Source organism: Acinonyx jubatus, chromosome D1 (genome assembly GCF_027475565.1).
Source record: "Acinonyx jubatus isolate Ajub_Pintada_27869175 chromosome D1, VMU_Ajub_asm_v1.0, whole genome shotgun sequence".
Taxonomy (NCBI): Eukaryota; Metazoa; Chordata; class Mammalia; order Carnivora; family Felidae; genus Acinonyx; species Acinonyx jubatus.
In genome coordinates, this window is record NC_069390.1 from 80960279 (window position 1) to 80987802 (window position 27524).

A 27524-nucleotide genomic window follows, 5' to 3' on the forward strand; every position below is an offset into this window, starting at 1 on the left:
AAATTTATAAAAGAAACAAGTATAATGTTTAAAAAAATACCACCACTAAAGTTAAGAGATAGTAAACTTGAAGATATAACTGACTAAATTTCACAGAATATAGCATAGATAACAATATGAGAAATATTTTATAGGGTAAGGATATTTGGAAGAGAGAATGTGCTAATATATGTGTAGTAAGTGTTCTAGAGGTAGAAAAAGGCAATGTGGAGGGAAGCAATATTTGAAGAATACTGGGATGGTATTGATCCTCCTGGTATGTACAAAAGACACAAATTTAGAAATCATGATTTACAAGTAGAACAAATGAAGCTAACTTATTACTGGTTGTTACAGTGAATTTGTAGAAAAAGTATAAAAAACATTTTACATAAATATAGATAAAATATTGCCTCAAAGAAACAGCTGTTAGATAAATGGGAGAATTCTCAGAAAAAAATGATACTCCCAGAAGGTAGTAGATGAGCATCTTTACAGCGTGGAGAAAAACAAAGTCAACCTAAAATTTTTAAATCACCAAAATCATCTTTTGAAAGTGAAGGGTAAAGAAAGATATTTTAAATGGATAAATGAAATTATCATTAATAATTTCTTACATAAAGAACTTATAAAAATTTTATCTCAAAAACAAGTAAACTGAATGAAGGACTGAGTTGGAAAAAAAACCAAATAGGTAAACATATACATAAATCTTTCAGACTGAATAAAGTAATATAGATTACTAATTATGGACTAAGTTCTGAAGTGAATGTTTACTTTGCCATGGCCTCTCTATTTGTTTTTATTTCTGGCCAAAAAATGTTATATTTTTTATTTTGTGGATGACACAAGGTGTTCATGTGATAATGCTGGGCACGTTGCATAGAGGCAGAATATTATATTGGATATTAAAATGTAAATTTTATGGAAGCTGGAAAGCTTTCTGGGAATTGGATGAGAAAATAGAGGGTAAAGATCAGCAGACAGGGAATAGTGTAAATCCTTTGATATTATGAGGATCATAATAAGCTTTACTCTTGTTTAGTTGGATTTATAGGCAATTATCCCAATAGTAGCTGTGAGAAATCATGTCTAGATCTGTGTTTTACTTCGAATTATCAAAAGGATGATGTTGCTGGGATCAGTACATTGGGACTATGCTCTAACAACCTCTTTTGGCACAGATTTAGCTTGCTTTTCTACTTCCCAGATTAAAACAACATGCTTGCATTTATACTTAAAAAAATACAAATGCTAGATAACAGGAAATATAAAATTAAAATGAATATTTTCAAAAAGAACCCCAAACTATACTAGAATTGTTTTAAATAGTAAATGTCTCAATTATCCAAATAAAGTTAGACTACAAATGGAGGAGAATCTTTATATCCCTCAATCCTAACTTTTTAAGGGGGTCTAAAAATAGTAAATACTGCTAGATGCTCTTGAACAGTTTCAGCTGGCAGCCATAAAAGCAGTCCCTAATTGAAAACAAACAAACAAACAAAAAACAAACCACCAAAAAACACCCCCAAAACAAACAAAAAACACAAAGAAATGAGAATGAATATTCTAAGGAATATCCTTATCCCGTATGTGTGAAAAGGGGTTTAGGGTGAACAATCAGGAAGTGACCAGAAGACACTATTTGGCTGTAGGTTTCATTCAATTTAGTGAACTGAGGAAATAGTGTGAGAAGTATTATCTTGGTATGGGGGTTGCTCATTCAAAGACCAGGGTTTGGGTAGAAAAGGAAATGCTCATAAGAGGAAGATAGTCCAAAGAGGTAGGTGGCAGGCATCACCCAAAGCAATTCCTGCATCAAAGAGAAGACAGATGATTTCAGTTTTTATAGTAATTAAAGGCACAGACTAAGTTTCTATACTTCCAAAGAAGGTACTGTTCAGAAATTCTTAAAAAAAAAAAAAAAAAAAGAGGCTTTCTGGCTTTCAAGTATAGGAGGAGAAAAAAACAACAACACTTTACTACACAACCCATATTCTGTAGCCCAGAAAGTTATTCCCTTTGCCAAGAGACATGGGGGGTGAATATAGGGGCAGAAGGGGGTAGGAAAGAAATTAGCTTTCTAGCATAACCCTTTAAAATCTGAAGAAAAGGCTTTCTACCAAAATAAATAAATAAATAAATAAATAAATAAATAAATAACAACCCTATAAAAATAGTCTCCAGCTTTAAAAAAATTTCAGCTAACATTAACTATGTATTTAATCATTCCTTTATGTAGAAAGTTACTTATATTTGTAAGAGCTAATTACCTTTATAATAATTCATCATTTTTACCACAAATGCAAAACACAGAGCTGTATTCATTTTAGAATTTTTTTGTGAGTCATTACACAAAAGTGTTTTCCAAAGGAAAGAAGTTGGAAGCAGAACACCTAAATTAGAAGATATATTACCATACTTCAACATGTAACTATCTTTCCTACTCAGTACTGTATAGCAATAACAAAATGCAAGAGTTTATTGTGACCTGGTGAAGGCAAGGAAAGTGGTTTATTAAAAATAAGACTTATATGCAACTAAGAGACCCAATAACTCAAACACAATTCTTATAATCAGCACACAGCCACTAAAGCTGGTATTACAACCTGCGATATATATGTCATGACCTGTGAAAACATTAATATTTCTGGCTTCTGAAATTCTTGCATATATTTTATTAAATCTTTAAAAAAATTTTCAAGGTTTACTCTTTGTTTCATCTTTTGTTATTTAAATGGTCTCTATATCAGAAATGAGAAACCTCAAGGAGTGGTAAACATGTATGAAGGAAGGAAAGGATGTATCTCAATTTTTAGTAGTATGTAGGCTATTATTACTTAAGTGAAACTCTTCTAATTATGAAAGAATCCAACTAGAAGCAACCCTGATTATCATTCAAAAGGAAGCTCTCACATTCTCAGTATAATACAAGTACACTTACCCTTACTCCAGAAATGTAATACAGGACTAGCAGTTAGAATCTGATCCAGAAATTGCATACCTTTCTGATTTATAAGAACTGCACTGTTGACTCCACAGACTTTTGCTATTAACTCTGCCAGGCAGACCAATACCAGGACTATGACATATCAGTGTGGTGCCACTTCTTTCTAATAAACCTCTGTGCAGATCTACTTATGAGATATTTAAATGCACAAACCATATTTCTCAGTTTGTGATACTGACCACAAGATAACATTAGAATTCAATCAATCTTTCCTTCAAATATGCCTGAAATACAGTAAGGTTTTCTTTCTTCTTTCTTTTTTTTATATCCCAGATATCCCTCAGAATCAAAGATACTGCATTATATATTAGTCCTATGAGCCATCTAACACTATGAAACTCCCTAAATTATTTTGAATGACAATATGGTGTTTGGGGAAGACAAATTAACTTGAAATAACTTCAGGGGTAGTTTGGAAGGTTTGTAGAGACTACCTGATTTTAAAAAAAGAGAGACAAGGAAATTTTATAAGAAACTAATCTAATGAGTTTAGGGAAAGAACATATCAAAAGCTTTAAAATATCTGTTAATATATTATTCCTTAGAATGAATAATATATGAAAAATGATCATATCAATTAAAAATTGAGTGACAGATATATAGGTATTTACTTGTTTATTTTTATTAATTTGGTAGGCTTAATATATTTTATAATTACATAATACAGCAAGTTGTTATATTATGGAGAATCATTAAAAAAACTCTAATGGGAAAAATATTAAAATGGTTATATTATGTGAATGACTATTTTTGGCTTGGGACAGATTTTCAATTATAGATTCTAATGAGATAACCACCTCACACCTGTCAGAATAGCTAAAATTAACAAATCAGGAAACAACAGATGTTGCTGAGGATGCAGAGAAAGGAGAACCCTTTTGCACTGTTGTTAGGAATGCAAACTGGTGCAGCCACTCTGCAAAACAGTGTTTTTGTTCCTGAAAAAATTAAAAATAGAGCTACCTTATAACCCAGCAACTGCACTACTAGGTATTTATCCAAAGGATACAAAAGTGCTGATTTGAAGGGGCACATGTACCCCAATGTTTATAGTAGCAATATCAACAATAGCAAAATTATGGAAAGAGCCCAAATGTCCATTGACTAACAAATGGATAAAGAAGATATGGTATGTATGTACACACACACACACACACACACACACACACACACACACAAACACTGGAATATTACTCGGCAATCAAAAAGAATGAAATCTTGCCATTTGCAACAACATGGATGGAACTACAGCATATTATGCTAAGTGAAATAAGTCAGCCAGAGAAAGATAAATATCATATGACTTCATTCATATGTGGAATTTAAAGAACAAAACAGATGAACATAGGAGAAGGGAAAGAAAAATAAGATAAAAACAGAGGAAGCAAACCATAAGAGACTCTTAAATACAAAGAACAAACTTAGGGTTGCTGGAGGGGAGGTGGGTGGGGTAATAGACTACATGGGTAAAGGGCATTAAGGAGGGCACTTGTTGGGATGAGCACTGGGTGCTATATGTAAGTGATAAATGACTAAAATCTACTCCTGGAACCAATATTACACTATATGCTAACTAACTTGGATTTAAATAAAAAAAAAAAACTATAAGACATTAACAAAACAAATTGAAGAGGACACAAATACAAATATGTATAGCAGGCTCATGGATTGGAAGTTCAGTATCATTGAAATGTCCATGCTATCCAAAGCAATCTACAGATTCAGTGAAATCCCTATCAAAATATCAATAGCATTTGTCATAGAACTAGAAAAAGTAATACTAAAATTTGTATGGAACTACAAAAGACCTCAAATAGCCAAAGCAATCTTGAGAAAGAAGAACAAAGCTGGAGGTATAACAATTCCAGATTTCAAGATATACTACAAAGCTGTAGTAATAAAAACACCATGTACTGGCACCAACACAGACACAGATCAATGTAATAGGATAGAGAGCCCAGTAATAAACTAATGCTTTTATGATCAATTAATCTATGACAACAATATGCAGGGGGGAAAAGACAGTCTCTTTAATGGTGCTGGGAAAACTGGACAGCATTAAGCAAAAGAATGATATTGGATCACTTACTTAAACTATATACAAAAATAAACTCAAAATGGATTAAACACCTAAATGTGAAACTGGACACCATAAAACTCCTAGAAGAAAACACATGCAATAATATCTTGCCATTGTTCTTAGCAAAGTTTTTCTAGATATGTCTCTTCAGGCAAGATAAATAAAAGCAAAATTAAACTATTGGGACCAAACCAAAATAAAAAGCCTCTGTACAGTGAAGGAAATCATCATCAAAACAAAAAGGCAACTTACTGAATGGAAGATTTTTGCAAATGATATATCTGACAAGGCATTAATATCCAAAATTTATAAATGACTTATATGACTCAACACCAAAAAAAATATGATTAAAAATTGGCACAGGGGCTCCTGGGTGGCTCCTGGTCAGGTTGGTTGTGTCCAACTTCAGCTCAGGTCATGATCTCCAGGTTTGGGAGCTTGAGCTCTGCGTCAGGGTCTGTGCTGACAGCTCAGAGCCTGGAGCCTGCTTTGCATTCTGTGTCTCCCTCTCTCTCTGTCCCTCCTCTGCTCATACTCTCTGTCTCTGTCTCTCAAAAATAAGCAAACATTAAAAAAAAATTTAATGGCCAGTGGACCTGAATAGACATTTTTCCAAAGAAGACATACATGGCCAACCAGCATATGAAAGATGGTCAAACTCACTAAACATCGGGGAAATGCAAACCAAAATTGCAGTGAGGTATTACCTTATCCCTGTCAGAATAGCTAGAATTGAAAAGACAATAAATAACAAGTGCTGAAAAGGATATGAAGAAAAAGGAAGCCTTGTGCACTGCTGGTGGGAATGAAAATTGTTGTAGCTACTATGGAAAACAGTATGGAGGTTCCTCAAAAAGTTAAAAATAGAAATACCACATGATTCAGTAATTAAACTACAGGGTCTCAAAGAAAACAAAAACACTAATTCAAAAAGATATTTGCACCCCTATGTTTATTGCAGCATTATAAACAACAACCAAATTAGGGAAGCAACCCAAGTGTCCATAAGTAGATAGATGGATAAAGAAGATGTGATATATATGTGCAATTGACTTAGTCATGAAAAAGCATGAGATCTTGCCATTTGCAACAACATACATAGTCTTAGGGGCTATTATGCTAAGTGAAATACATCAAAGACAAATAACATATGATTTCACTTACACGTGAAATCTAAAGAAACAAACAGAAAAGCAGAAATAGACCCATAAATGCAGAGACCAAACATGGTCGCCAGAGTGGAGGGAGCTGGGGGGATTGGCAAAATAGGTGAAAGAGAGTGAGAGGTACAGGTTATCCACTCATGGAATGTACAAGTCATGGAGATGAAAGCTACAGCATAGGGAATTAAATCATTGGTATTGTAATAGCATTGTATGAAGACAGAAGGTAGCACAACTTGTGGTGAGCACAGCACATAGACCTGTCAAATCACTGTTTTACACCTGAAACTAAGGTAACTTTTAGGTTAACTATATCTCTATAATATATATATATATATATATATATATATATATATATATATATACACACATATATATATACTACAAAAAGGTTATGAGTTCATTTTAATGTATTTGAGAAAAATTATAACCATTACATCAAACTCATGATGCCAGAGATATTGCTTAAGAAATGGTTAACTGATGGAAGCATCACAATTCTCAACTTCAAGTCATATTACAAAGCTGTAATGATCAAGACAGTATGTTACTGGTGCAAAAACAGACACATCAGTGGAACAGAACAGAAAACTCAGAAATGAACCCACAACTATATATGGTCAATTAATCTTCAAGAGACTAGGAAAGACTATCCAATGGAAAAAAAGACAGTCTTTTCAACAAGCGTGTCAGGAAAACTGGACAGCAACATGCAAAAGAATGAAACTGAACCACTTTATTATACCATAAACAAAAATAAATTCAAATTGGATAAAAGACTTAAATGTGAAACAGGAAAACATTAAAATCGTAGAGAAGAACACAGGCAGTAACCTCTTTGACATTGGCCATAGCAAATTCTTACTAGATATATCTCCTGAGGCAAGGGAGATAAAAGCAAAAATAAACTGTTGGGACCTTATCAAAGTAAAACCATCTGCACAGCGAAGGAAACAATCAACAAAACTGAAAGGCAACTGAGGGAATGGGAGAAGATATGGGCAAATGATGTCAGATAAAGGTTTAGTATCCAAAATATACAAAGAACTTATAAAACTCAACACCTGAAAAACAAATAATCCATTTAAAAAAGTGGGCAGAAGACAGGAATAGACAATTTTCCAAAGAAGACATCCAGATGGCCAACAGACACATGAAAAGATCACTCATCACCAGGGAAATACAAATCAAAACCACATTGAGATACCACCTCACATGGGTCAGAGTAGGTAAAATTAACAACTCAGAAAACCACAGATGATGGCAAGGATATGAAGAAATGGGAACCCTTCTGTACTGTCGGTGGGAATGTAAACTGACACAGCCACTCTGGAAAACAGTATGGATGTTGCTCAAAAGTTAAAAATAGAGATACCCTATGAGCCAGCAACTGCACTACTAGGTATTTACCCAAAGGAAACAAAAATACTAATTTGAAAGAGATACATACACCCTGATGTTTATAGAGGCATTATCAACAATAGCCAAATTATGGAAAGAACCCAAATGTCCATGGACTGATAAATGGATAAAGAAGAAGTGGTATGTATACACGATGGGATATTACTCAGCCTTAAAAAAAATGAACTATTGCCATTTGCAATGACGTGGATGGAGCTAGAGAGTATTATGCTAAGTGAAGTAAGTCAGAGAAAGACAAATACCATATGAGTTTACTCATATGTGGAATTTAAGAACAAAACAAATGAAAATAGAGGGGGATAAAAAGAGAGAAGCAAAAACCAAGAAACAGACTCTTAACTATAGTGAACAAACAATGGTTACCAGAGGGGAGGTGGGCAGGGGGGATGGGAGAAGTAGATGGTGGTTATCTTGGAGGGAACTTGTGATGAGCACTGGGTGTTGTATGTAAGCAATGAATCACTCAATTCTATACTTGAAATTAATATACTATATGTTAACTAACTGTAATTTAAATAAAAACTTGGAACCATAAAAAATAAAATTTGAAAAACAATAAATAAAAACTTAAAGAGGGAAAAAGAGAATATACTTAGAAGGGGGAAGAAAAAGAAATGGCCAAGTGAAATGAAAATATTAATTAAAGGATTCAGAAGTGACTCCTCTCCCTGATACTTCCTATTAATTCATCCGGCTTAATATTTTTGATAACACTTATAATAATTTGACATACATACTTATTGTTCCTCTACCCAAAATGTAAGCTCCATTAGGGTAGAGATTTGTTTCTGTTTCTGTGTGTGTGTGTGTGTGTGTGTGTGTGTGTGTGTGTGTGCTGCTATACCCCCAGAATTTAGAAGAGTACCTGGTAAGTGGTAAGGGCTCCATATATAGTTACTTAAAGAGAATGAGGAAGGGAAGTAGGGTGGGAGGGGATTGATGGAGAGAGAGAGCGAGATGGATAAAGACCAATATACTTGACCAATTCACAGAATCAATTTTTGATTCTGAAAAGAACCTCAGTACTCTCATTTTACAAATAAGGAGACTGATGCCCAGAAGGAGTTAGTGACTTATCCAAGGCTACCCAGACAGTGAGTGGCAGAGACTAGATCCAACCTATGTTACTTAATAAGAGGCTGGTGAACCTCTCATAGCATCTCCGTATAGGCAATATAGACAAATGAAGGCTTATTACTTTTCATAACATACCTAAAAAAGATGAGAATCTATAGTTAATGTGATATTAATGGTTGTTTCATTCAGACACCAATAATCATGACAGGAAAAGCAAAACAAGAACAAAGATGAATAAGAAAACTAGGATTTCCTGGCCCACGGTTTTAGAGTGTAAATATTCAACAGCATATTACTGATGAAAACATCAGTATTACCTCCAAGGACCATGCCAGCCTGGCAACACTTTCTAAGGCGACATGCAGGGCAGTTTTTTCTGCGGATTTTATCAACAATGCAATCATTTCTTCCAGCACATAAATAATTATGCTGCCCTAGAAAACAAAACAAAAACAAAAGTTACATATGATATCTAAAGACCTTTGGAAATTTTATGCATAGAAAAAACAACAACAACAACAACAACAACAACAAATGCACATCAGCAAGTGCATTACTGTCTCTCTCCGCCTCTTGCCTGGCATAAGTGAATGTTGGGGATGCTCCAAACCCTGTTTAATAGTTCACCCGTGTCTTCATGAGCCTTAATGAGGTGCACACAGCATATAAATTAATTTTATGACTCCTTTAAAAATGTTTTGTATAATATTTCTGTTCATCTTCTTAATGGTGTCAGTATCAGATTGCCCTTAGCCCTTTCTCATTTCAAGGTTATCTACATGTTGTTGATAAGCTTTAGTTATGTAAGATAGTCAAATTATAGTAAAACTTTTTTTTCTTTCTGACATCTAAACCTTCAAGAAACAGACTAAAGAACTAAAGAAGTCTCTGAAATAGACATTTTATAAAATCTATACACTTAATTCTATTGGAAATTCCTGGAGCTATCTTACTTACAGGGTCAAATGATTGTGAATAGCACATTAAAAAAAAAAAGATGTCACTGATTGTACTGACTTTACTGCCTAGGTTATTTTGGCTGCAAATTAGAAAACACAATAAATGGAAATAATGATAAATGAGAAAAATTTAAAACACTGAGAAGTACTGAATGAAGGAAAAGACAGAAGAATTGTAGAAGAAATGCAGATACTATGTGTGACCATGGGATCATTTGTGGAGTTTCCTTAAAAGGTCTGGGATATGAATTTAATATTCAACCATGATGATTTTATTTATTTTATTTTTAATATAATTTATTGTCAAATTGGCTTCCATGCAACACCCAGTGCTCATCCCAAGTTCCCCCCTCAATGCCCATCACCCACTTTCCCCTCTCTCCCACCCCCCATCAACCCTCAGTTTGCCTTCTATATTTAAGAGTCTCTTATGGTTTGCCTCCCTTCCTCTTTGTTTGTAACTTTTTTTTCCCCTTCACTTCCCCCATGGTCTTAAGTTTCTCAAGATACACGTATGAATGAAAACATAACAACCATGATCCTTTTAAACCACAAACGTGTTCCATTTAATAAAGCATGGAACAATCTAACTTAATTAGATTGAATTTAAAAAATTCAGCTCAAACATGGAAACATTAATTAACTGAAAAATTTACTTTTTGGCACTCATTTTCCAATAAATTCCTGTAACACAGACTGAGTCTTTTTAACCTCTTCAGCTTACTTATATTTTGGAAGTATGAAAAGTAATTTTAAAGGATTATGGAATTTCCTTTAATATTTTATATTATCATTAAAATCAGATTCACTCTTCTGGCCAAAGTTTGTGGTAAAGGAACACAGAGGTACCTTAAACATTTGCTTTATCAAGCAGGGGAAGTATGTGAACAAAGCACAAAGGGAAAAAAGGCCAGGTCTGTCAGACAGCTAGCAACAAAATGGTCTTGGCCTGGGGCATTTTGGGATAAGCACAGATGGTCTTTTCTTAAATATATATTCCTCCACAAACTTATGTCCATGTACTCTCTCCTACTAATGTTCATTCTCTTGTTTAGGAGTCTTAGGCATAGACTTAGGGCTTTCCTCCTAACAAAGGATGGTTATGAAGTTTCACACTCATGTCCATCAGATTAGTAGAGTGTACACTACATGCTACTTTTTGAATTGACTCTGCTCATTTTTTTACCACAAGTTATATTTGCAGGCTACAGGAGTGACTGTGGGAATAAAGTATGTGTAAATCAATCAATCAGTCAATTAACCTATCCATCCGTCATTCATCTGGACCCTACACTGATTTCTCACAAGAAGAGAGAACAGGAAGTAGGGAGCGAGATTTTCCATCCTATACAGAGAAAAACCTTAAACAGTGCACATGGATGTAATTGTTTTTTTGAAGGGAGGCTCTCCTGCCTTCTACCCCTAGGTCACAAATATTTAGGAAAAACCAAAAGCCCAAAAAAAACACCAGCATCTGGGATACTGCTGATTATAGTATTTCAATTTCTTAAATGATTTACGATGGCACCTTCTCTTTCAGTGCTCAAAGGGAGTTCTTCTTACCAAGGTTCTCAGTCTATGCTCTTGTAACCATTGTTTCCTACCTGCTTTCAAATCTTGCCCTTTCTCTCCTAAAATATTTAGACTCTTCCTCTCCAATGATATCCTCCTTTCACAAGTGTTTCCATGCCAAAAAATTCTAGCAGCAATAAGGAAAAAATAAAAGGAATTCTGTCTCACTCTAAATTCTTCCAGGATCCATCCCTTGGTCATCTAACTTGTTGAAAAAATCATCTACATTTTCAGTCTCTAACTACCCAACTTCCTTTACTCCTCAGCATACTATAATATGGCTTATATATATTCACTGTTCTTATAAAATGGCTTAACAAAAATTTCTTCATTCCTAAATACTGTGGATTCTTTCTTGACCTTCTGTATAATTTGCCACTGATAATTTCTCTCCCCACCTGTCTCCTGCTTTGTTTTGGGGGGCATGTCTCTTCTGACTCTTCATGTGTCTTTCTAATGGTTCCTTTAAGTTCCATTTGACAACACCTTGTCCTTTGCCTATTTCTTATATGTTTTACTCCACTGTACACACCATATGGGTAGTTTCATTATCTTCTCATGGCTCCGAAACCTCACTCTGAGCTCTGCCCTTCCAACCACTTATTTGTAGTTACTTCAAACTCACTCAACATATACAAAAAATAATATAGTGATTATCTGGTCAAATTGTTAATTTTATAAATTGTATTATTCGCGAAACTGTGGAACAAATTAAGGAAATTCAAAAGAGAAAAATCATCTACAATTTCATTATCATGCCCTATCATTTTTGTGTTTCATTCTAGTTGGCCTATACAGACCTAGAGGATACTTAATACTTACTTGTTAATATTCATTAAGTGAATGCATATACACTCTTATAAAACCCTCATACATTCAACAAGCATTTATTGCTTATCATGTATGTCCCAATACTGTTTGAATAATCACTTTTCCCCACTAAATGTAAATGCCTAATTTCCATGCCTAATTTCCACCTAACTTTTGATACTATACTATAGTGTTAAACAGCAGAGTTACTTGAAATAAGATTGATTATTCAAAGTTTGGATCTGGATCTTACTATCTATAAGGTAATAACAACAGCAGCAGGCCACTATCAAGTATTTACTATCTGCTAGGCACTGTTATAAATTATTTGCATGTATCAACTCATTTATCATCATAGCATCCTTATTATTAACATTAGTCCCATTTTATAGAGTTAACTGAAGCACAGAGAAGTAACATTTCTAAAGTCACACAGCTAGACATTTGAGCTTAATTAACCTGAAAGGTAGTACAGAAATTTATTATTAACCTGAAATTTATTATTATTAATCTGAAAGGTAGTATAGAAAATTAAGAGTGTGGACTTTGGTTTTTTTCATTGTTGTTGTCATGATTTTTTGTTTTGAGAGAGAGAGAGAGAGAGAGGTGAGGAGGGGAAGAGAGAGAGGGAGAGAGAGAATCTTAAGCAGGCGCCACGTCCAGCACAGAACCCAATGGCGAGATCATGACCTGAGCCGAAATCAAGAGTCTGATGCTTAACCAACTGAGCCAGCCAGGTGCCCCAAGAGTAAGGATTTTGGAGCATTACTGCTTAAGTTCAAATTTCAAACTCCTTACTTAGTAGCTAGATGACTTTGACAAGTAAAATGAAATAATATTAGTACCCAGAATTGGATCTAAGGATTAAACAATCTCATGTAAGAGTCTGTCAAATAGCAAGTAATTAATGAATGTCTGCTACAACTATGATTATTGTCACATCTCTAAATACCAAATACAGTACTGAATCTGTTCTAGATCTAGCCCAAAAATTCTATACTTAGTGAAGTTCTTCGGTTTGAAAGGCAATTGAAAGACATTCTCAGATATGCATAAAATCAGGAAATGAGAGCCCAGTACACACTCTAAAGAGATTCCTAAAGATATAACTTAACCAATAATGGATGAGTTACAATAGAGAATGCACGAGGAGGGAAATCTGGCATGAAAGATTGTTGATGAGTACTAAATAAAGTTAAACATAGATTTAAGTATAAATGAGAAAATTATAGTTATCAAATAGAATGCAATTCTTATAACTCTTGGTGGTGGGGGAGGGGAGAGCTAAGCATTCCAAGATTTGACGTTTGAAAAGGAGGAAAATTTCTGATAATAAAGGCTATTGGCATGAAGGCACCATCTTGAGGGGTAGGCATGATTCATACCATGGGCTGCCTGTAACAAAATGGAAAGGCTTAAAGAAATCTGAAAGTTACGCTATGGTCAACTTTAACACTAATGTTAGGCTATCAAAACTGCAATGCTGGTATAGCATCATGCAAGCAGAATTTAGGGGGTAAAATTAGAGGTTAACCTTTTCCAGGAGACCTTTTGGCTTAAGAAATGTTTCACCTAACCAGTTCCAACTAGAGCTAAGATAATTTGGCATGGGGCCCAGGCACTGCCTCTGCAACCAGAAAGCTTGGCCAGGACTCAGAGCCACCGAGAAGGCAAGGAATACAAAAAGGACCACTCTGTCATATTTGTCACTCCATCAGGTACCTGGCTGTACATGCAAGTGAAGAAAGTTCATGCCCAATGCATTGGCTCTGTCAAAACTTTATCCAGGACATCTTCAAAACATTGAATTGTGGGGGTTGTGAATCCAGCATAGTGTGTAGTGCTACCACTTTTCTTTAGACAATTTACATTCTGGTTTTGAAAAACAGATCCACTTGCTCATTCCTCATAAATCACAGATTTAGGCTCAATTGTTGCTGCTTCTCAGTCCAACACAACATTGTCACTCTAAAACAATTTACAAAAAGTCAGTCTTCAAATTACTTAGTACGTTCTAATATCCTTGCTATCTACCCATACCTTCACCACCAGGAGTTACAAGACATCCAGGAGTATTTAGAAGCTATGGGCCACCACAAACAGAATGAATGGCACAATGTTAAATAATAGGAGAATTCACCCAAACAGGAGATACTGTCTAAATCTCCCCTTTTAATATACACATCATCTGCCCCTTCTGAAACCTGGGGCAATGTTACCAAAAGTCTGTAATAGAACACCACATTTTCTCTTTCTCCTTAGAAAATCTCATATATTTCAGGGTGGGAAGAGCAAGGGGTAATTACTATTACATCTTTTCTTTTGAATTTCATATTCTGTTTTATGTTCTAGTTGTACTAACATCCTTATATTTCCCCAAAGCCTCTCATACCTTTATGACTCTCCTCCCTTTTCTAAGTTTACCTGTTGAACAAACTCTTAACTGGTCTAACTGATCCGACAAAGGCCTAGACATTTCTTCTACGTAACCAACTAAATATTCAATATGTATCCACTATAAATACTGTTTGCCTGCCTTCCCTAGGTTTTGTGAAGGTAAAAACTAGGTCTTTTGTAAGTTTTGTGTTAAATAAGACTGCAATAAATATTTGTTGAATATATGTACACATAACTATATTTTTTGTTTCACTTATAGCCACAACTATGGTGTACTCAATGATATAGGCTCTACAGTAGTATTTCACTTATTGTCATATATGGTAAATTTTAAAAATGTCTTGCTCCAGATTTGTATTTAACATCTTTCAACATTTTTATACACAATGCCTATTGTTTCAATGAATTTCCTGCCTTTTTATATTAATAGACCATGAGTTATAAGTAGAGTCTTAACAAGCTTATTTTTATAGTTTTTTTTTTAATTTTTAAATTTCAATATAATTAACAGTGTTAGTTTCAGGTGTACAATGTAGTAAATCAACAATTCTATACACCACTCAGTGCTCATCACGATACTCTTAACCCCTTCTATTTCACGTAACCCGCCTCCCATCTCCCCTCTGATAACCACCAGTTTTTCCTCTATACTTAAGCATCTGTTTATATCTTTTTTTCTTTGTTCATTTATTACAAACTTATTTTTAACATCTACCTTTGTAAAGACATAAGTTTTTATTATTTCTGAAATTTTTATATTTATCTGAAAAAACAGATTATTGAATGGCTATATTTATGTTACTTCTAACTGCTCCCTATCTATATATCTATACTTATTTATAAATAAATATATGATATATATTATAATACATCATAATTATATATATATAACATATATATACTTAATATATATTTATATAACTTTAATTTAATATATTTACATAACTTTAATTTAATATATTAATACAATTTTAAGTGTTACTATCATTAAAAGGATCATATTCTGTGAAAATAAAGGCATTATTAAAATGTGACTAGATCATTTTATATGCCTAATGGCATAAGAATTTCGGATACACGATAAAATTCCATTTTGATTGAAATGAAATCTATTATAAGCTAAAAAGAGATTTACCTTTAAAATAAGACTTCTGTATTATTTTTGTTGCCTTATAAGCACAAGTGAACGCATTTCCCTTTGATTTGAGAGAAGTCACAACTTTTTCACGTCTTCCTTTGAAAAAGAGGGGGAAATATGTAGTAAAATGGCAGGAAGAATGAATATATATATTTAACAGATAAAGAACAAAGAAGAGGAAGTTGGTATGTATCACTTGTGAAGCATAGGGTTGAGACAACATGACCTGGTACTTATGGGGGCATTCCTTCCACCACAAACACAAAAATGCTGAATAAAACGTCATGGAAATAATGCTGTTTAATTATAGTCTAGAACAAAAAATGGGGGTATCCCAATAAGCCAGAAATTAAAAAAGATAAGCAAAGGGGAAACTGGAATGTTCAAAAAAAGTTTTAGGTGTAGATATAGGACCTAGGAGCCAAGAACTGGAGTTTAACAGTCACAAGGGGCCAGGATTTGTGGCCTCAGGCCCACCAGAAGAAGAGCATGGGAACTGAACCCTGCATAAAATGGAGAATCTGAAGGCTGTCTTATCCATGAAAATAGGGCTAGAAAACACTACACAGACTATGCTGATGAAGCCAGGAATCTGCCCAAAACTTTGGGTGGGGAGAGGAGTCACCCATAACTAACAATAAAACATACAAAAATCTTGGCCTTTACAAGAGGTGATTTTCACTACCACATGATGTATGAACCTGTGCCAAGGAACAAATACTGGTCTAAGACCAGTAAAACTCCTAGAGTCCTGGGAAAGCCAGGACTTTGCAAAACTCATCTGTAAAAGCAGGTATGCATATTTGCCAAAAAAAGAGAGATCTGTACGAGAATATTTATAGAAGTAGTGTTTATAATTAGTCCCAAACTGAAAACCCAAATGATCATCTACAGCATAATGTATAAACAAACTCTGTTTTACTTATTCAATGCATTATTATACAGCAATGAAAAAAAATATCTAGTCTGTGCAGAGATGTGGATGAATTCCATAAGTATAATGCGTAAAATAAGTAGACACAGAAAAATGCTCTATGATTCCATTAATATAAAGTTCTCAGACAGTCAAAACCATATATAATGTTAAAAGTTGAGAGGTGGTTACCTGTGGAGAGTGACTGGAAGGGGTGTAAGAAGGCTTCTGGGAAGCTAATGATTTGTAAGTGGTTTAATTTGGGTGATGACATCCTAGTTTCATTTACTCAATAATAAATCATTAAGCTCTACACCTTTAATTTGAGCACTTTTCTAAAATTATTCATGCCAATAAAAAGTTTGTACTTTCTTTTTAAAAATAGTTCCACCTAAGAGGACAGACTAGAGGATACTGTGATCCAACACAGAGGGAGTCTGTGTAAGGCCAACCATTTGAAGTCCGAGACTGAGGATAGAAGGAGTGTCCAGAGAGAAGAGAGGTATCACCTACATTACAGGATTATAGCTGAAGTTTCCGGTGAAATATCCCAACAATCCCACCAAGTATCCTGCTAGAGAAACAGTTATAATCATCCACCAAACAGAGAACTCCACTGATAGTCATATATGTACGTGCCAAGTACAACTGTGCCCCTCCTTTTAACCCCTCTCTTCCTATGCCTTTTACATTGAAAGGTGAAAATCAGCTGTTAAGGGGTCTTAGGAATGTGAACATGGTAAACAGAAAAAGGTGATCTTGTTGATTCTTCTATGCAACTTCAGGCCCCAAGCATTGCTAAACTTTGGCAAAGGAGAAACCTTAAATTAGGTGAGAGTTTGGAATTTTTATGATTTTAGTATCATGCTGACCTGTGCATTGTGGTTATTAAAATGAGACTGTTCTTTTGATTAAAAACTATGGGAATGGACCAAGATTTCATAATTTCATAGAGAAGATGGAACAACAAGCCCACAGAGGTACTGTCGTTAGAGGTCATGTTGATGTTGGCATTGTGAAATATGTATACACACACACACACACACACACACACACACACAAATACATAAACATATGGATAAAATAATAGAATTATTTTAATATTGCTATAAATAAAATTGCAAAACAGTGCTTCTCAGCTAGAGGTATTTTTGCCCCCTTCTCTAATCTACCTCTGGGACATTTTGCAATGCCTTGGGACAATTTTGGTTCAGACAACTGACGAAGCAGGTGCTACTAAGGACAGGCCAGGGATACTGTTAAACCTCCTACAATGCACAGGACATCCCAACAACAAAGAATTAGCTGACCCCAATGTCAACAGTGCCCTCTGAGAAACTTTAGAATAAACTCATTATTGCCCCACTTTTTAAAAAAGATGTTTTCTAGGTCAGTCCACTAAAAATGCCTATAAGCAAAACACAACTGTAGCAGCAATCAACACTGGGATCCAGATTGCTGTATCTAATATCATTTTTATCTGAAAGAAACCAGAGATCCTTGGAGAAATGGCTGATCTAGGTTGTGGCTGGAAATGTACAAGTTGAGCCTGTGGTGCTTTGTTGTGACAGAGTTTGATGTTATTGAGGGTTAATGAAACTGTGTCAAAGCCACACAGACCAAAGACAATTTGAACATCAGAAGGAATCTAGTTCAAGTGATTAAAATATATTGACTGCATAAAAAGTCATTACTACATGATGACATGTAAGAAAAGAAAGAAGAAGAGAAATAAACAAAATATACTCACTGGAAACTACTGGAGGATGCTAAGGTACAAATTGATTACTTTGAAAATTGATAATTAAAGGGAAGTAACTGAGCATCTACTAGGCCTTCCAGTATTTTAAGATTACTAATTTATACAAAGAAATATAAAAAAAGATTTATAACTGATAAAATAAGAAAGAATAATAGAAGCAGAAAATAATCCTTTTGCAATCCCTAAGGAAATGACGACCACTTGTCAAGTCTGAGAGGACAGTTAAAATACTCCTCTGTTTTTCAACTATGTGTCTGTGTGATGCCACATTTTCTTCATATGCTTCAATCAAAACAACATGTTGCAACAGGCTGAATGTAGGCACAGATAAGAGATGCAGCTGCATTTCATTAAGGCAGACATTAAAATGACTTGTAAAAATGTAAAACAATGTCAAGTTTTTTCATTAAAATTTTGGGTCTGGAAAATTAATATCAAATGGGTTTGCTATTTCTCAAATGAGCTAATAAGTTAAAAAAATATTTTAAATTTATAATGTGATAAATATTGATATAATCCACATAAACAAAAACTCTGGGTTCTCAATAATTTTCAAGCATATAAAAGAAAGGGCCATACAACCCTGGCCTGCATATGATTTTTGTCAAAACATTTAACCTGAATCTAATCATGTGGGGAAAAGAAACCAGACAAATCCAGATTGTGGGAATTTCTACAAAACAGCTGGCCTGGACTCCTCAAAAGTGTCAGTGTCCTGAAAGACAAAAAGAGGTAGGTGGATCCTTTTAGATTAAAGGAGATGAGAGAGATTTGTTAACCAAATGAAGTACATAGTTCTTGATTAGACCCTACATGAAAAAAAACAACCTATACAGCACATTTGGGGAATAGTTTGGGAAATCTGAACATTGATTATATATTATATACAATTATTATATCAGTATTAAATTTTCCATTGTGATAATATCAAGGTTACATTGAAGAATGTTCTTGTCCTTAGAAGATATGCTCTAAAATCTTGAGAGGTGAAATATGATATCTGCAACTTACTTTCAAATAGTTATATATAGATATTCCTCATACTATTCTTTCAAATTTTCTGGATGTTTTCTAGAAGCCAAAGTTTTCTGAAGACACAGCAGAGTGAGATAAAGGCTTGGACTAGTTTTTCACATTAGCCAATCTGGGGATGCGTATGTAAAACTGGAAAGGAGAGAGAGGGAACAATGACTATTTGACTGAGTGTGAAAGGGAGCCAGACAATAATGAAGTAGTAAGTTTAAAAGTATCTTCATATAAGATCCAAAGTGTTTTGTTTGTTTGTTTGTTTATTAAAGTGAAGGAAAAGGTGTGTGGGGAGGGAGAGAAGGAATAAAACAAAATATTATTGAGTATATTATGCGCCAATATATTAGGAATTTAACTGGCTTATTCCATGTAATCCTTACAACAAAATAGATACTACATAGGTATTTAATTTTCCCAAGGGGAAAATGACTAGTCAGGTAATGAAACTACCTAAAAATAAATTAGACATAAAGAGTCTTGGGCTGAGAACAAAGAGGGCACAAAGCATGTCTGTCAAGAACAGAGATGTGGGCACTGGGCATCAGACATGAGCATGTGACACATGAAACAGGGCTGCTTGAGAGTTACATCACACTGGCAGGTATCAAGGGCATAGAGAATGGCACCTTCCATCTCTTACACAAGAATGCTGTTAAGCTTCATCCTGAACCAGAGGCTACCTTAAGAATCCAATTTCTCTCAAATATCAGGAAAACATGTACTTCAGTAGAAGTTGGGGATATTCTTAAGCTATTACACATAAGTGAGAATATGTGTTACGTTCATCTAAGAATAACAACTTATTCTGATAGAATTATTTGCAGTACAGTTTTTATTTAACTTTTAAATTTACTTCTGTTATCCAAATTCTACCAACTATTATTAGACCTTGAATAAATCATTTAACTTCTTGGTGCTTCATTTTCCTTATAATAAGAGTTGAAATAAGAGTTCAAAAGTTGTTTGAGAGTTAAATAAAATAATGTGTTAAAATATGTAGCACTATTACATAGAATAATAATAATGGGTAATAATAATAGGCAATAATTAATAATTAACAGCTAGTAGCTAGGACAGTTCAATAAACAAACATTTATTGAATATCTTCCATGTCCTGACATTGTTCTAGGTGCTGATGATAAGATCCCAGGAGCTTACTTTCCATAATTAGTTAATACTTTTGCTTAAGTTGTTTTTTAGTTTATTCTTCAGAAACACTGATTATGTGTTGAATATATGTTGTCTATTAATCATATCTCTTATTCAACAGCACAGTTGTAAGACCAAATGCTTTATAGTAAAATAGACTCTGACTCAAATTCTAGTCCTACCACTAGTACCTTGAGAAAATTATCTTAGTTTTCCCATTTATAAAATGGAAATGAAGATAAACACTATCTAAGGCTGTTATATGGATTAAATGAATTAGTTAGAGAAATTACTTAGCACACTGGTACATAGTAAACATAAAAAATCATAGCTTAAAATTTTCATCAATATGTCCTTTTCCTTCATTGTGAAGTAATGCCTTAAATATGAACTCTACACAACTTATTTTATTCTCTTCATAGTTTCTAATATAGATTTTAACTCTCCTATAACATTTTTGGATCTTACCTCATCCAGCTATATTTTAATCTTATAATTCTTTCCTATGATCCTCATTCTTATTTCACAGATTGCCATCATTTTTTATCTTAAGACTATAAAGCCAATTCTTACCCAAATATTTCTTACTTTTCTTTTAGCAAATCAGTTATAAGTATGCCTTTCCCTAAAATCAGATCTACTTATTAATGATACAGTAGTCAATGAAACAACTTGACAAGACTCTCGTGGGAGAATGTAACTGTTCAGTGGGAGACTGGCAGTCACCAAAGTTTGGTACGTTTAGGACATTCACATAGGCTGTACATTAGAATGAGCTGGATGAATAAGGAATGTCAGGAAATGGAATTAGAAAGAAAAGAGCCAATTGCCAAGACCCTGAGAGAGATGGTCTGGATTGCCAGGGAACTAGTGAAATCAGTAACCAGAGGGCTGATAGGACTAATAAGTACAACTGCAACTTTTTACCCAAATATACCTGCTCTTGGAATGTAGCCTGTCACCATGCTTCTATAGATAACATTCTTGCTTGACACCATGATACCAAAATGTTGATATAATTCTTTTACAGAGACTCAATTCTTCAACAAGAAACTGCCAGAGCTGATCAGGACCACTGACCTCTTTGAGCATGTACAAGTGTCCAATGGACAAAGTTTTAGCATAGAAGGGCCCTAAAACTCCATGCTTGGAACATGCTAAGGATGTCATTTTATGGTCATGAGTCATAGGAAGATTGTATTTAGAAGATCTGTGCAGGCAGAGACAACAAAATGACTTAAACCCATCCCTATTTTGAAGTTCCTTTCTTCTGTACCCAGATCCTTTCCCATTTGCCATTAAATATCTCTTACTCTCCCTTCAGGGAGACAAATTTGAGACAGACTCCTGTCTCCTCATTTGGCTGGCTTACTGAAAAAACAAAACAAAACAAAAACAAAAACAAAAACAAAAACAAAAACAAAAACAAAAAAACCTTCCTTGCTGCATACTCGATGTCTCAGTGATTGGCTTTGTTGCACATCTGGCATATGAACTTGGGTTTGGTTATGCTAGTAACGTTAGAGCTGACTGAGCCAGAGGGAATGGTAGTGGAAAGGAAGGTCAGACTATAACAGGGAAAGACTCAATAGGGCCTTGGAGATCACTATAAGAATTTTAATTTTTCTCTGAAGGAAATAAAATGCTGTTGCAGAGTTTAGAGCAGAGAGGAGTGACATAATCTGGCTTATATTTTAACAGCATCATTTTGGCTTCTAATTGAAGTATAGATTCTAGGAGGGCAAGTGTATAAATGAGAACAGTTAAGAGTCTATCATAATAAATCCAAAGGAGAATAATCATGGTGATTAAGAGGTCATATTCTGGATATATTCTAAAGGAGGAATCAAGTAGGATACAGAATGTTACAGGTGACATTCCAATATTTAACTTTCTTAAGTCCTCAATGTTACTATTCAAAAATTTTTCCTCTTATTTCTTCTCTTTATTTCCCTTTACTTTCTTTCTGACTGTAGACCAGTTGCTCCTTCCTGAGGCTAGTCTTACTCCTCTCTTTATAAATGAAACAATGCCACTGGATCTCTTCTGATCTCTTTCCTAATTATCTACACATCTTTTAACTTTGAAAACAACGAATTGTATGTATTATCTATCTAGTTACACCTGATACTTTCAGTTATTTATTTAGCTAACCAGTAGTGATTTAGGGAAGAAATTGCACACAGACTTTAAAAACCCACACAACCATATTACCTTAAGAAAAGTTCACATACTACTGAGAGATGAAGTATTTAAGATATCTACAAAATAATCAGAAAAAAATTACAAAATTATATGTCAACAAGGTTGTTTAAATCACTGTGGTACTCTGATGCGAGACTATGGTACTCTGATTCAACATTATGACCTTTTTAAAATTTTGTTTATTTATTTTGAGAGAAAGTTCGTGCATGTACACTAGTGGGGCTGGGGGGGGGGGGCGTGGCTAGACTCCCAAGCAGTCTCTGTGTTGTCAGCACAGAGCCCAAAGTGGGTCTCAATCTCAAGAACTGTGAGATTATGACCTGAGCCAAAATCAAGAGTAGGATGCTTAACCAAATGAGCCACCCAGGCACCCCAAGCTTATGACATTTTACACATATATAAACCGTTCTTTCTCTCATATCTATGAATTTATTTTTCCTTTTGAGATTGCAATCCTGAATTTATCAACATTTAACTTCCTTATTTTCTTCAAACTTCTGCTTTAGAACACCAGGTGACTTAAGATTCTGTTATAATTCTCTAGAGGCACTCCTGGCTTCACCTGAAATTGGCTTTGCAAAAAACCAGAATTCTATGACCAAAAAATTAGCATTTTCCTACCCATTATTTAGGTCTAGTCTCCCAAATATATAAGATTATACTACCATCATATTTTTAAGCCTTTTATGATAAATTTCTTTTAAAAAAATAATTTTTTAATGTTTATTTATTTTTGACAGAGAGAGAGAGAGAAAGAGAGAGAGGGAGAGAGAGAGAGAGAGAGAGAGAGAGAGAGAGAGAGAGAGAGAGAGAATATGAGCAGGGGAGGGGCAGAGAGAGAGGGAGACACAGAATCGAAAGCAGGCTCCAGGCTCTGAGTTGTCAGCACAGAGGCTGACGAGGGGCTTGAACTCACAGATCGTGAGATCATGACCTGAGCCGAAGTCGGACGCTCAACCGACTGAGCCACCCAGGCACCCCGATAAATTTCTTAAACAATTGTTATTATTATGTTTAATTCTTTTTTTAAATATGAAATTTATTGTCAAATTGGTTTCCATACAACACCCAGTGATCATCCCAACAGGTGCCTTCCTCAGTGCCCATCACCCACTTTCCTCTCCCTCCCACCCCCCATCAATCCTTAGTTCATTCTCAGTTTTTAAGAGTCTATTATGGTTTGGCTCCCTCCCTCTCTAAGTTTTTTTCCCTTCCCCTGCCCCATGCACTTCTGTTAAGTTTCTCAGGATCCCATAAGAGTGAAAACATATGGTATATGTCTTTCTCTGTATGGCTTATTTCACTTGGCATCACACTCTCCAGTTCCATCCACGTTGCTACAAAGGGCCATATTTCATTCTTTCTCATTGCCACGTAGAATTCCAATGTGTACATTAACCACAATTTCTTTATCCATTCATTGGTTATTGGACTTTAGGCTCTTCCATAAATTGGCTATTGTTGAATATGCTGCTATAAACATTGGGGTACAAGTGCCCCTATGCATCAGCACTCCTGTATCCCTTGGGTAAATTCCTAGCAGTGCTACTGCTTGGACATAGGGTAGAACTATTTTTAATTTTTTGAGAAACCTCCACACTGTTTTCCAGAGTGGCTGCACCAGTTTGCATTCCCACCAACAGTGCAAGAGGGTTCCCGTTTCTCCACATCCTCTCCAGCATCTATAGTCTCCTGATATGTTCATTTTAGCCACTCTGACCAGCGTGAGGTGTTATCTCAGTGTGGTTTTGATTTGTATTTCCCTGATGAGGAGTGACATTGAGCATCTTTCCATGTACCTGTTGGCCATCTGGATGTCTTCTTTGGAAAAGTATCAATTCATGTCTTCTGGCCATTTCTTCCCTGGATTATTTGTTTTTTGGGTGAGGAGTCGGTGAGTTCTTTATAGATTTTGGATATTAGCCCTTTATCCCATGTCATTTGCAAAAATCTTTTCCCATTCCATCAGTTGCCTTTTAGTTTTGTTGATTGTATCCTTTGCAGTGCAGAAGCTTTTTATCTTCATGAAGTCCCAATAGTTCATTTTTGTTTTTAATTCCCTTGCCTTTGGAGATGTGTCAAGTAAGAAATTGCTGCAGCTGAGGTCAGAGAGGTTTTTTCCTGCTTTCTCCTCTAGGGTTTTGATGGTTTCCTGTCTCACATTCAGGTTCTTTATCCATTTTGAGTTTATTATTGTGAATGGTGTTAAGAAAGTGGTCTAGTTTCATTCTTCTGCATGTTGCTGTCCAGTTCTCCCAGGACCATTTGTTAAAGAGACTGTCTTTTTTCCATTGGATATTCTTTCCTGCTTTGTCAAAGATTAGTTGGCCATACTTTTGTGGGTCCAATTCTGGAGGCTCTATTCTATTCCATGGTCTATGTGTCTGTTTTTGTGCCAATAATATGCTGTCTTGATGATTACAGCTTTGTAGTAGAGGCTAAAGTCTGGGATTGTGATGCTTCATGCTTTGGTCTTCTTCTTCAATATTACTTTGGCTGTTCGGGGTCTCTTGTGGTTCCATACAAATTTTAGGATTGCTTGTTCTAGCTTCGAGAAGAATGCTGGTGCAATTTTGATTGTGATTGCATTGAATGTGTAGATTGCTTTGGGTAGTATTGACATTTTAACCATATTTATTCTTCCAATCCATGAGCCTGGAATGTTTTTCCATTACTTTCCATTTTTTTTCAACTTCATTCCTAAGCTTTCTATAGTTTTCAGCATACAGACCTTTTACATCTTTGGTTACGTTTATTCCTAGGTATTTTATGGTTCTTGGTGCAATTGTGAATGGGATCCGTTTCTTTATCTGTCTTTCTGTTCCTTCATTATTAGTGTATAAGAATGCAACTGATATCTGTACATTAATTTTGTATCCTGTGACTCTGCTGAATTCATGTATCAGTTCTAGCAGATTTGGTGGAGTCTATCGTGTTTTTCATGTATACTATCATGTCATCTGCAAAAAGTGAAAGCTTAACTTCATCCTTGCCAATTTTGATGTCTTTGATTTCCTTTTGTTGTCTGATTGCTGATGCTAGCACTTCCAACACTATGTTAAACAACAGCGGTGAGAGTGGACATCCCTGTCATGTACCAGATCTCAGGAGGGAAAGCTCTCAGTTTTTCGCCATTGAGGATGATGTTAGCTGTGGGGTGTTTATAAATGGCTTTTATGATGTTTAAGTGTGTTCCTTCTATCAAGACCCTCTCAAGGGATTTTATTAAGAAAGGATGCTGAATTTTGTCAAATGCTTTTTCTGCATCAACTGACAGGATCATATGGTTCTTATCTTTTCTTTTATTAATGTGATGTATCACATTGGTTGATTTGTGGACATTGAACCAGCCCTGCAGGCCAGGAATGAATCCCACTTGATCATGGTGAATAATTCTTTTTATATGCTGTTGAATTCGATTTGTTAGTATCTTGTTGAGAATTTTTGCATCCATATTCATCAGAGATATTGGCCTATAGTTCATCTTTTTTTTAAGGGTCTCTGTCTGGTATGGGAATCAAAGTAATGCTGGCTTCAAAGAATGAGTCTGGAAGTTTTCCTTCCCTTCCTATTTTCTGGAATAGTTTGAGAAGAATAGGTATTATTTCTGCTTTAAATATCTGGTAGAATTCCCCAGGGAAGCCATCTGGTCCTGGACTCTTATTTGTTGGAAGATGTTTGATAACTGATTCCATTTCTTTGCTGATTATGGGCCTGTTCAAGTTTTCTATTTCTTCCTGTTTGAGTTTTGGAAGTGTGTGGGTGCTTAGGAAGTTGTCCATTTCTTCCAGGTAGTCCAATTTGTTGGCATATAATTTTTCATAGTATTCCCTGATAATTGCTTGTAATTTGGAAGTATTGGTTGTAATAATTGCATTTTCATTCATGATTTTATCTATTTGGGTCATCTCCCTTTTCTTTTTGAGAAGCCTGGTCAGAGGTTTATCAATTTTGTTTATTTTTTCAAGAAACAAACTCTTGGTTTCAATGATCTGCTCTACAGTTTTTTTAGATTCTATATTGTTTATTTCTGCTCTGATCTTTATTATTTCTCTTCTTCTGCTGGGCTTGGGGTGCTGTGCTTTCTGCTTCTAGTTCCTTTAGGTGTGCTGTTAGATTTTGTATTTGGGGTTTTTCTTGTTCCTTGAGATACTCCTGGATTGCAATGTATTTTCCTCTCAGGACTCCCTTCACTGCATCCCAAAGCATTTGGATTGTTGTATTTTCATTTTCATTTGTTCCCATATAGTTTTTATTTCATCTCTAATTGCTTGGTTGATGCATTCATTCTTTAGTAAGGTGTTCTTTCATCTCCATGCTTTTGAGGTTTTCCAGACTTTTTCCTGTGGTTGATTTCAAGTTTCATAGCATTGTGATATGAAAGTGTGCATGGTATGATCTCAATTCTTTTATACTTATTAAGGGCTGTGTTGTGATCCAGTATGTGATCTAACTTGGAGAATGTTCCATGTGCACTCAAGAAGAAAGTATATTCTGTTGCTTTGGGATGCAGAGTTCTAAATAGATCTGTCAAGTCCATCTGATCAAATGTATCATTCAGGGCCCTTGTTTCTTTATTGATCCTGTGTCTAGATGATCTATCCATTGTTGTAAGTGGGGTATTAAACTTCCCTGCAATTACCACATTCTTATCAATAAGGTTGCTTATATTTTGATTGTTTTATATATTTGGGGGCTCCCGTATTCATTGCATAGACATTTATAATTGTTAGCTCTTTCTGATGGATAGACCCTGTCATTATTCTCTTGTTACAATCTTTAATTCATCTATTATCTCTTGTTACAACCTTTAATTAAAGTCTAGTTTGTCTGATATAAGTATGGCTACTCCAGCT

The 27524-nt window shown here is 34.9% G+C and overlaps 1 protein-coding gene across 2 annotated transcripts in view; it reads right to left on the reverse strand.

The window, feature by feature from the left end:
* PGR (progesterone receptor) overlaps positions 1–27524 on the reverse strand; it is a 103385-nt gene that overhangs the window by 55365 nt on the left and 20496 nt on the right. For both annotated transcript variants that reach the window (XM_027040081.2, XM_027040082.2), the window contains exon 3: positions 9052–9168. In XM_027040081.2, the coding sequence (XP_026895882.1) occupies positions 9052–9168 (117 nt within the window). The remainder of the gene's footprint in view (positions 1–9051; positions 9169–27524) is intronic.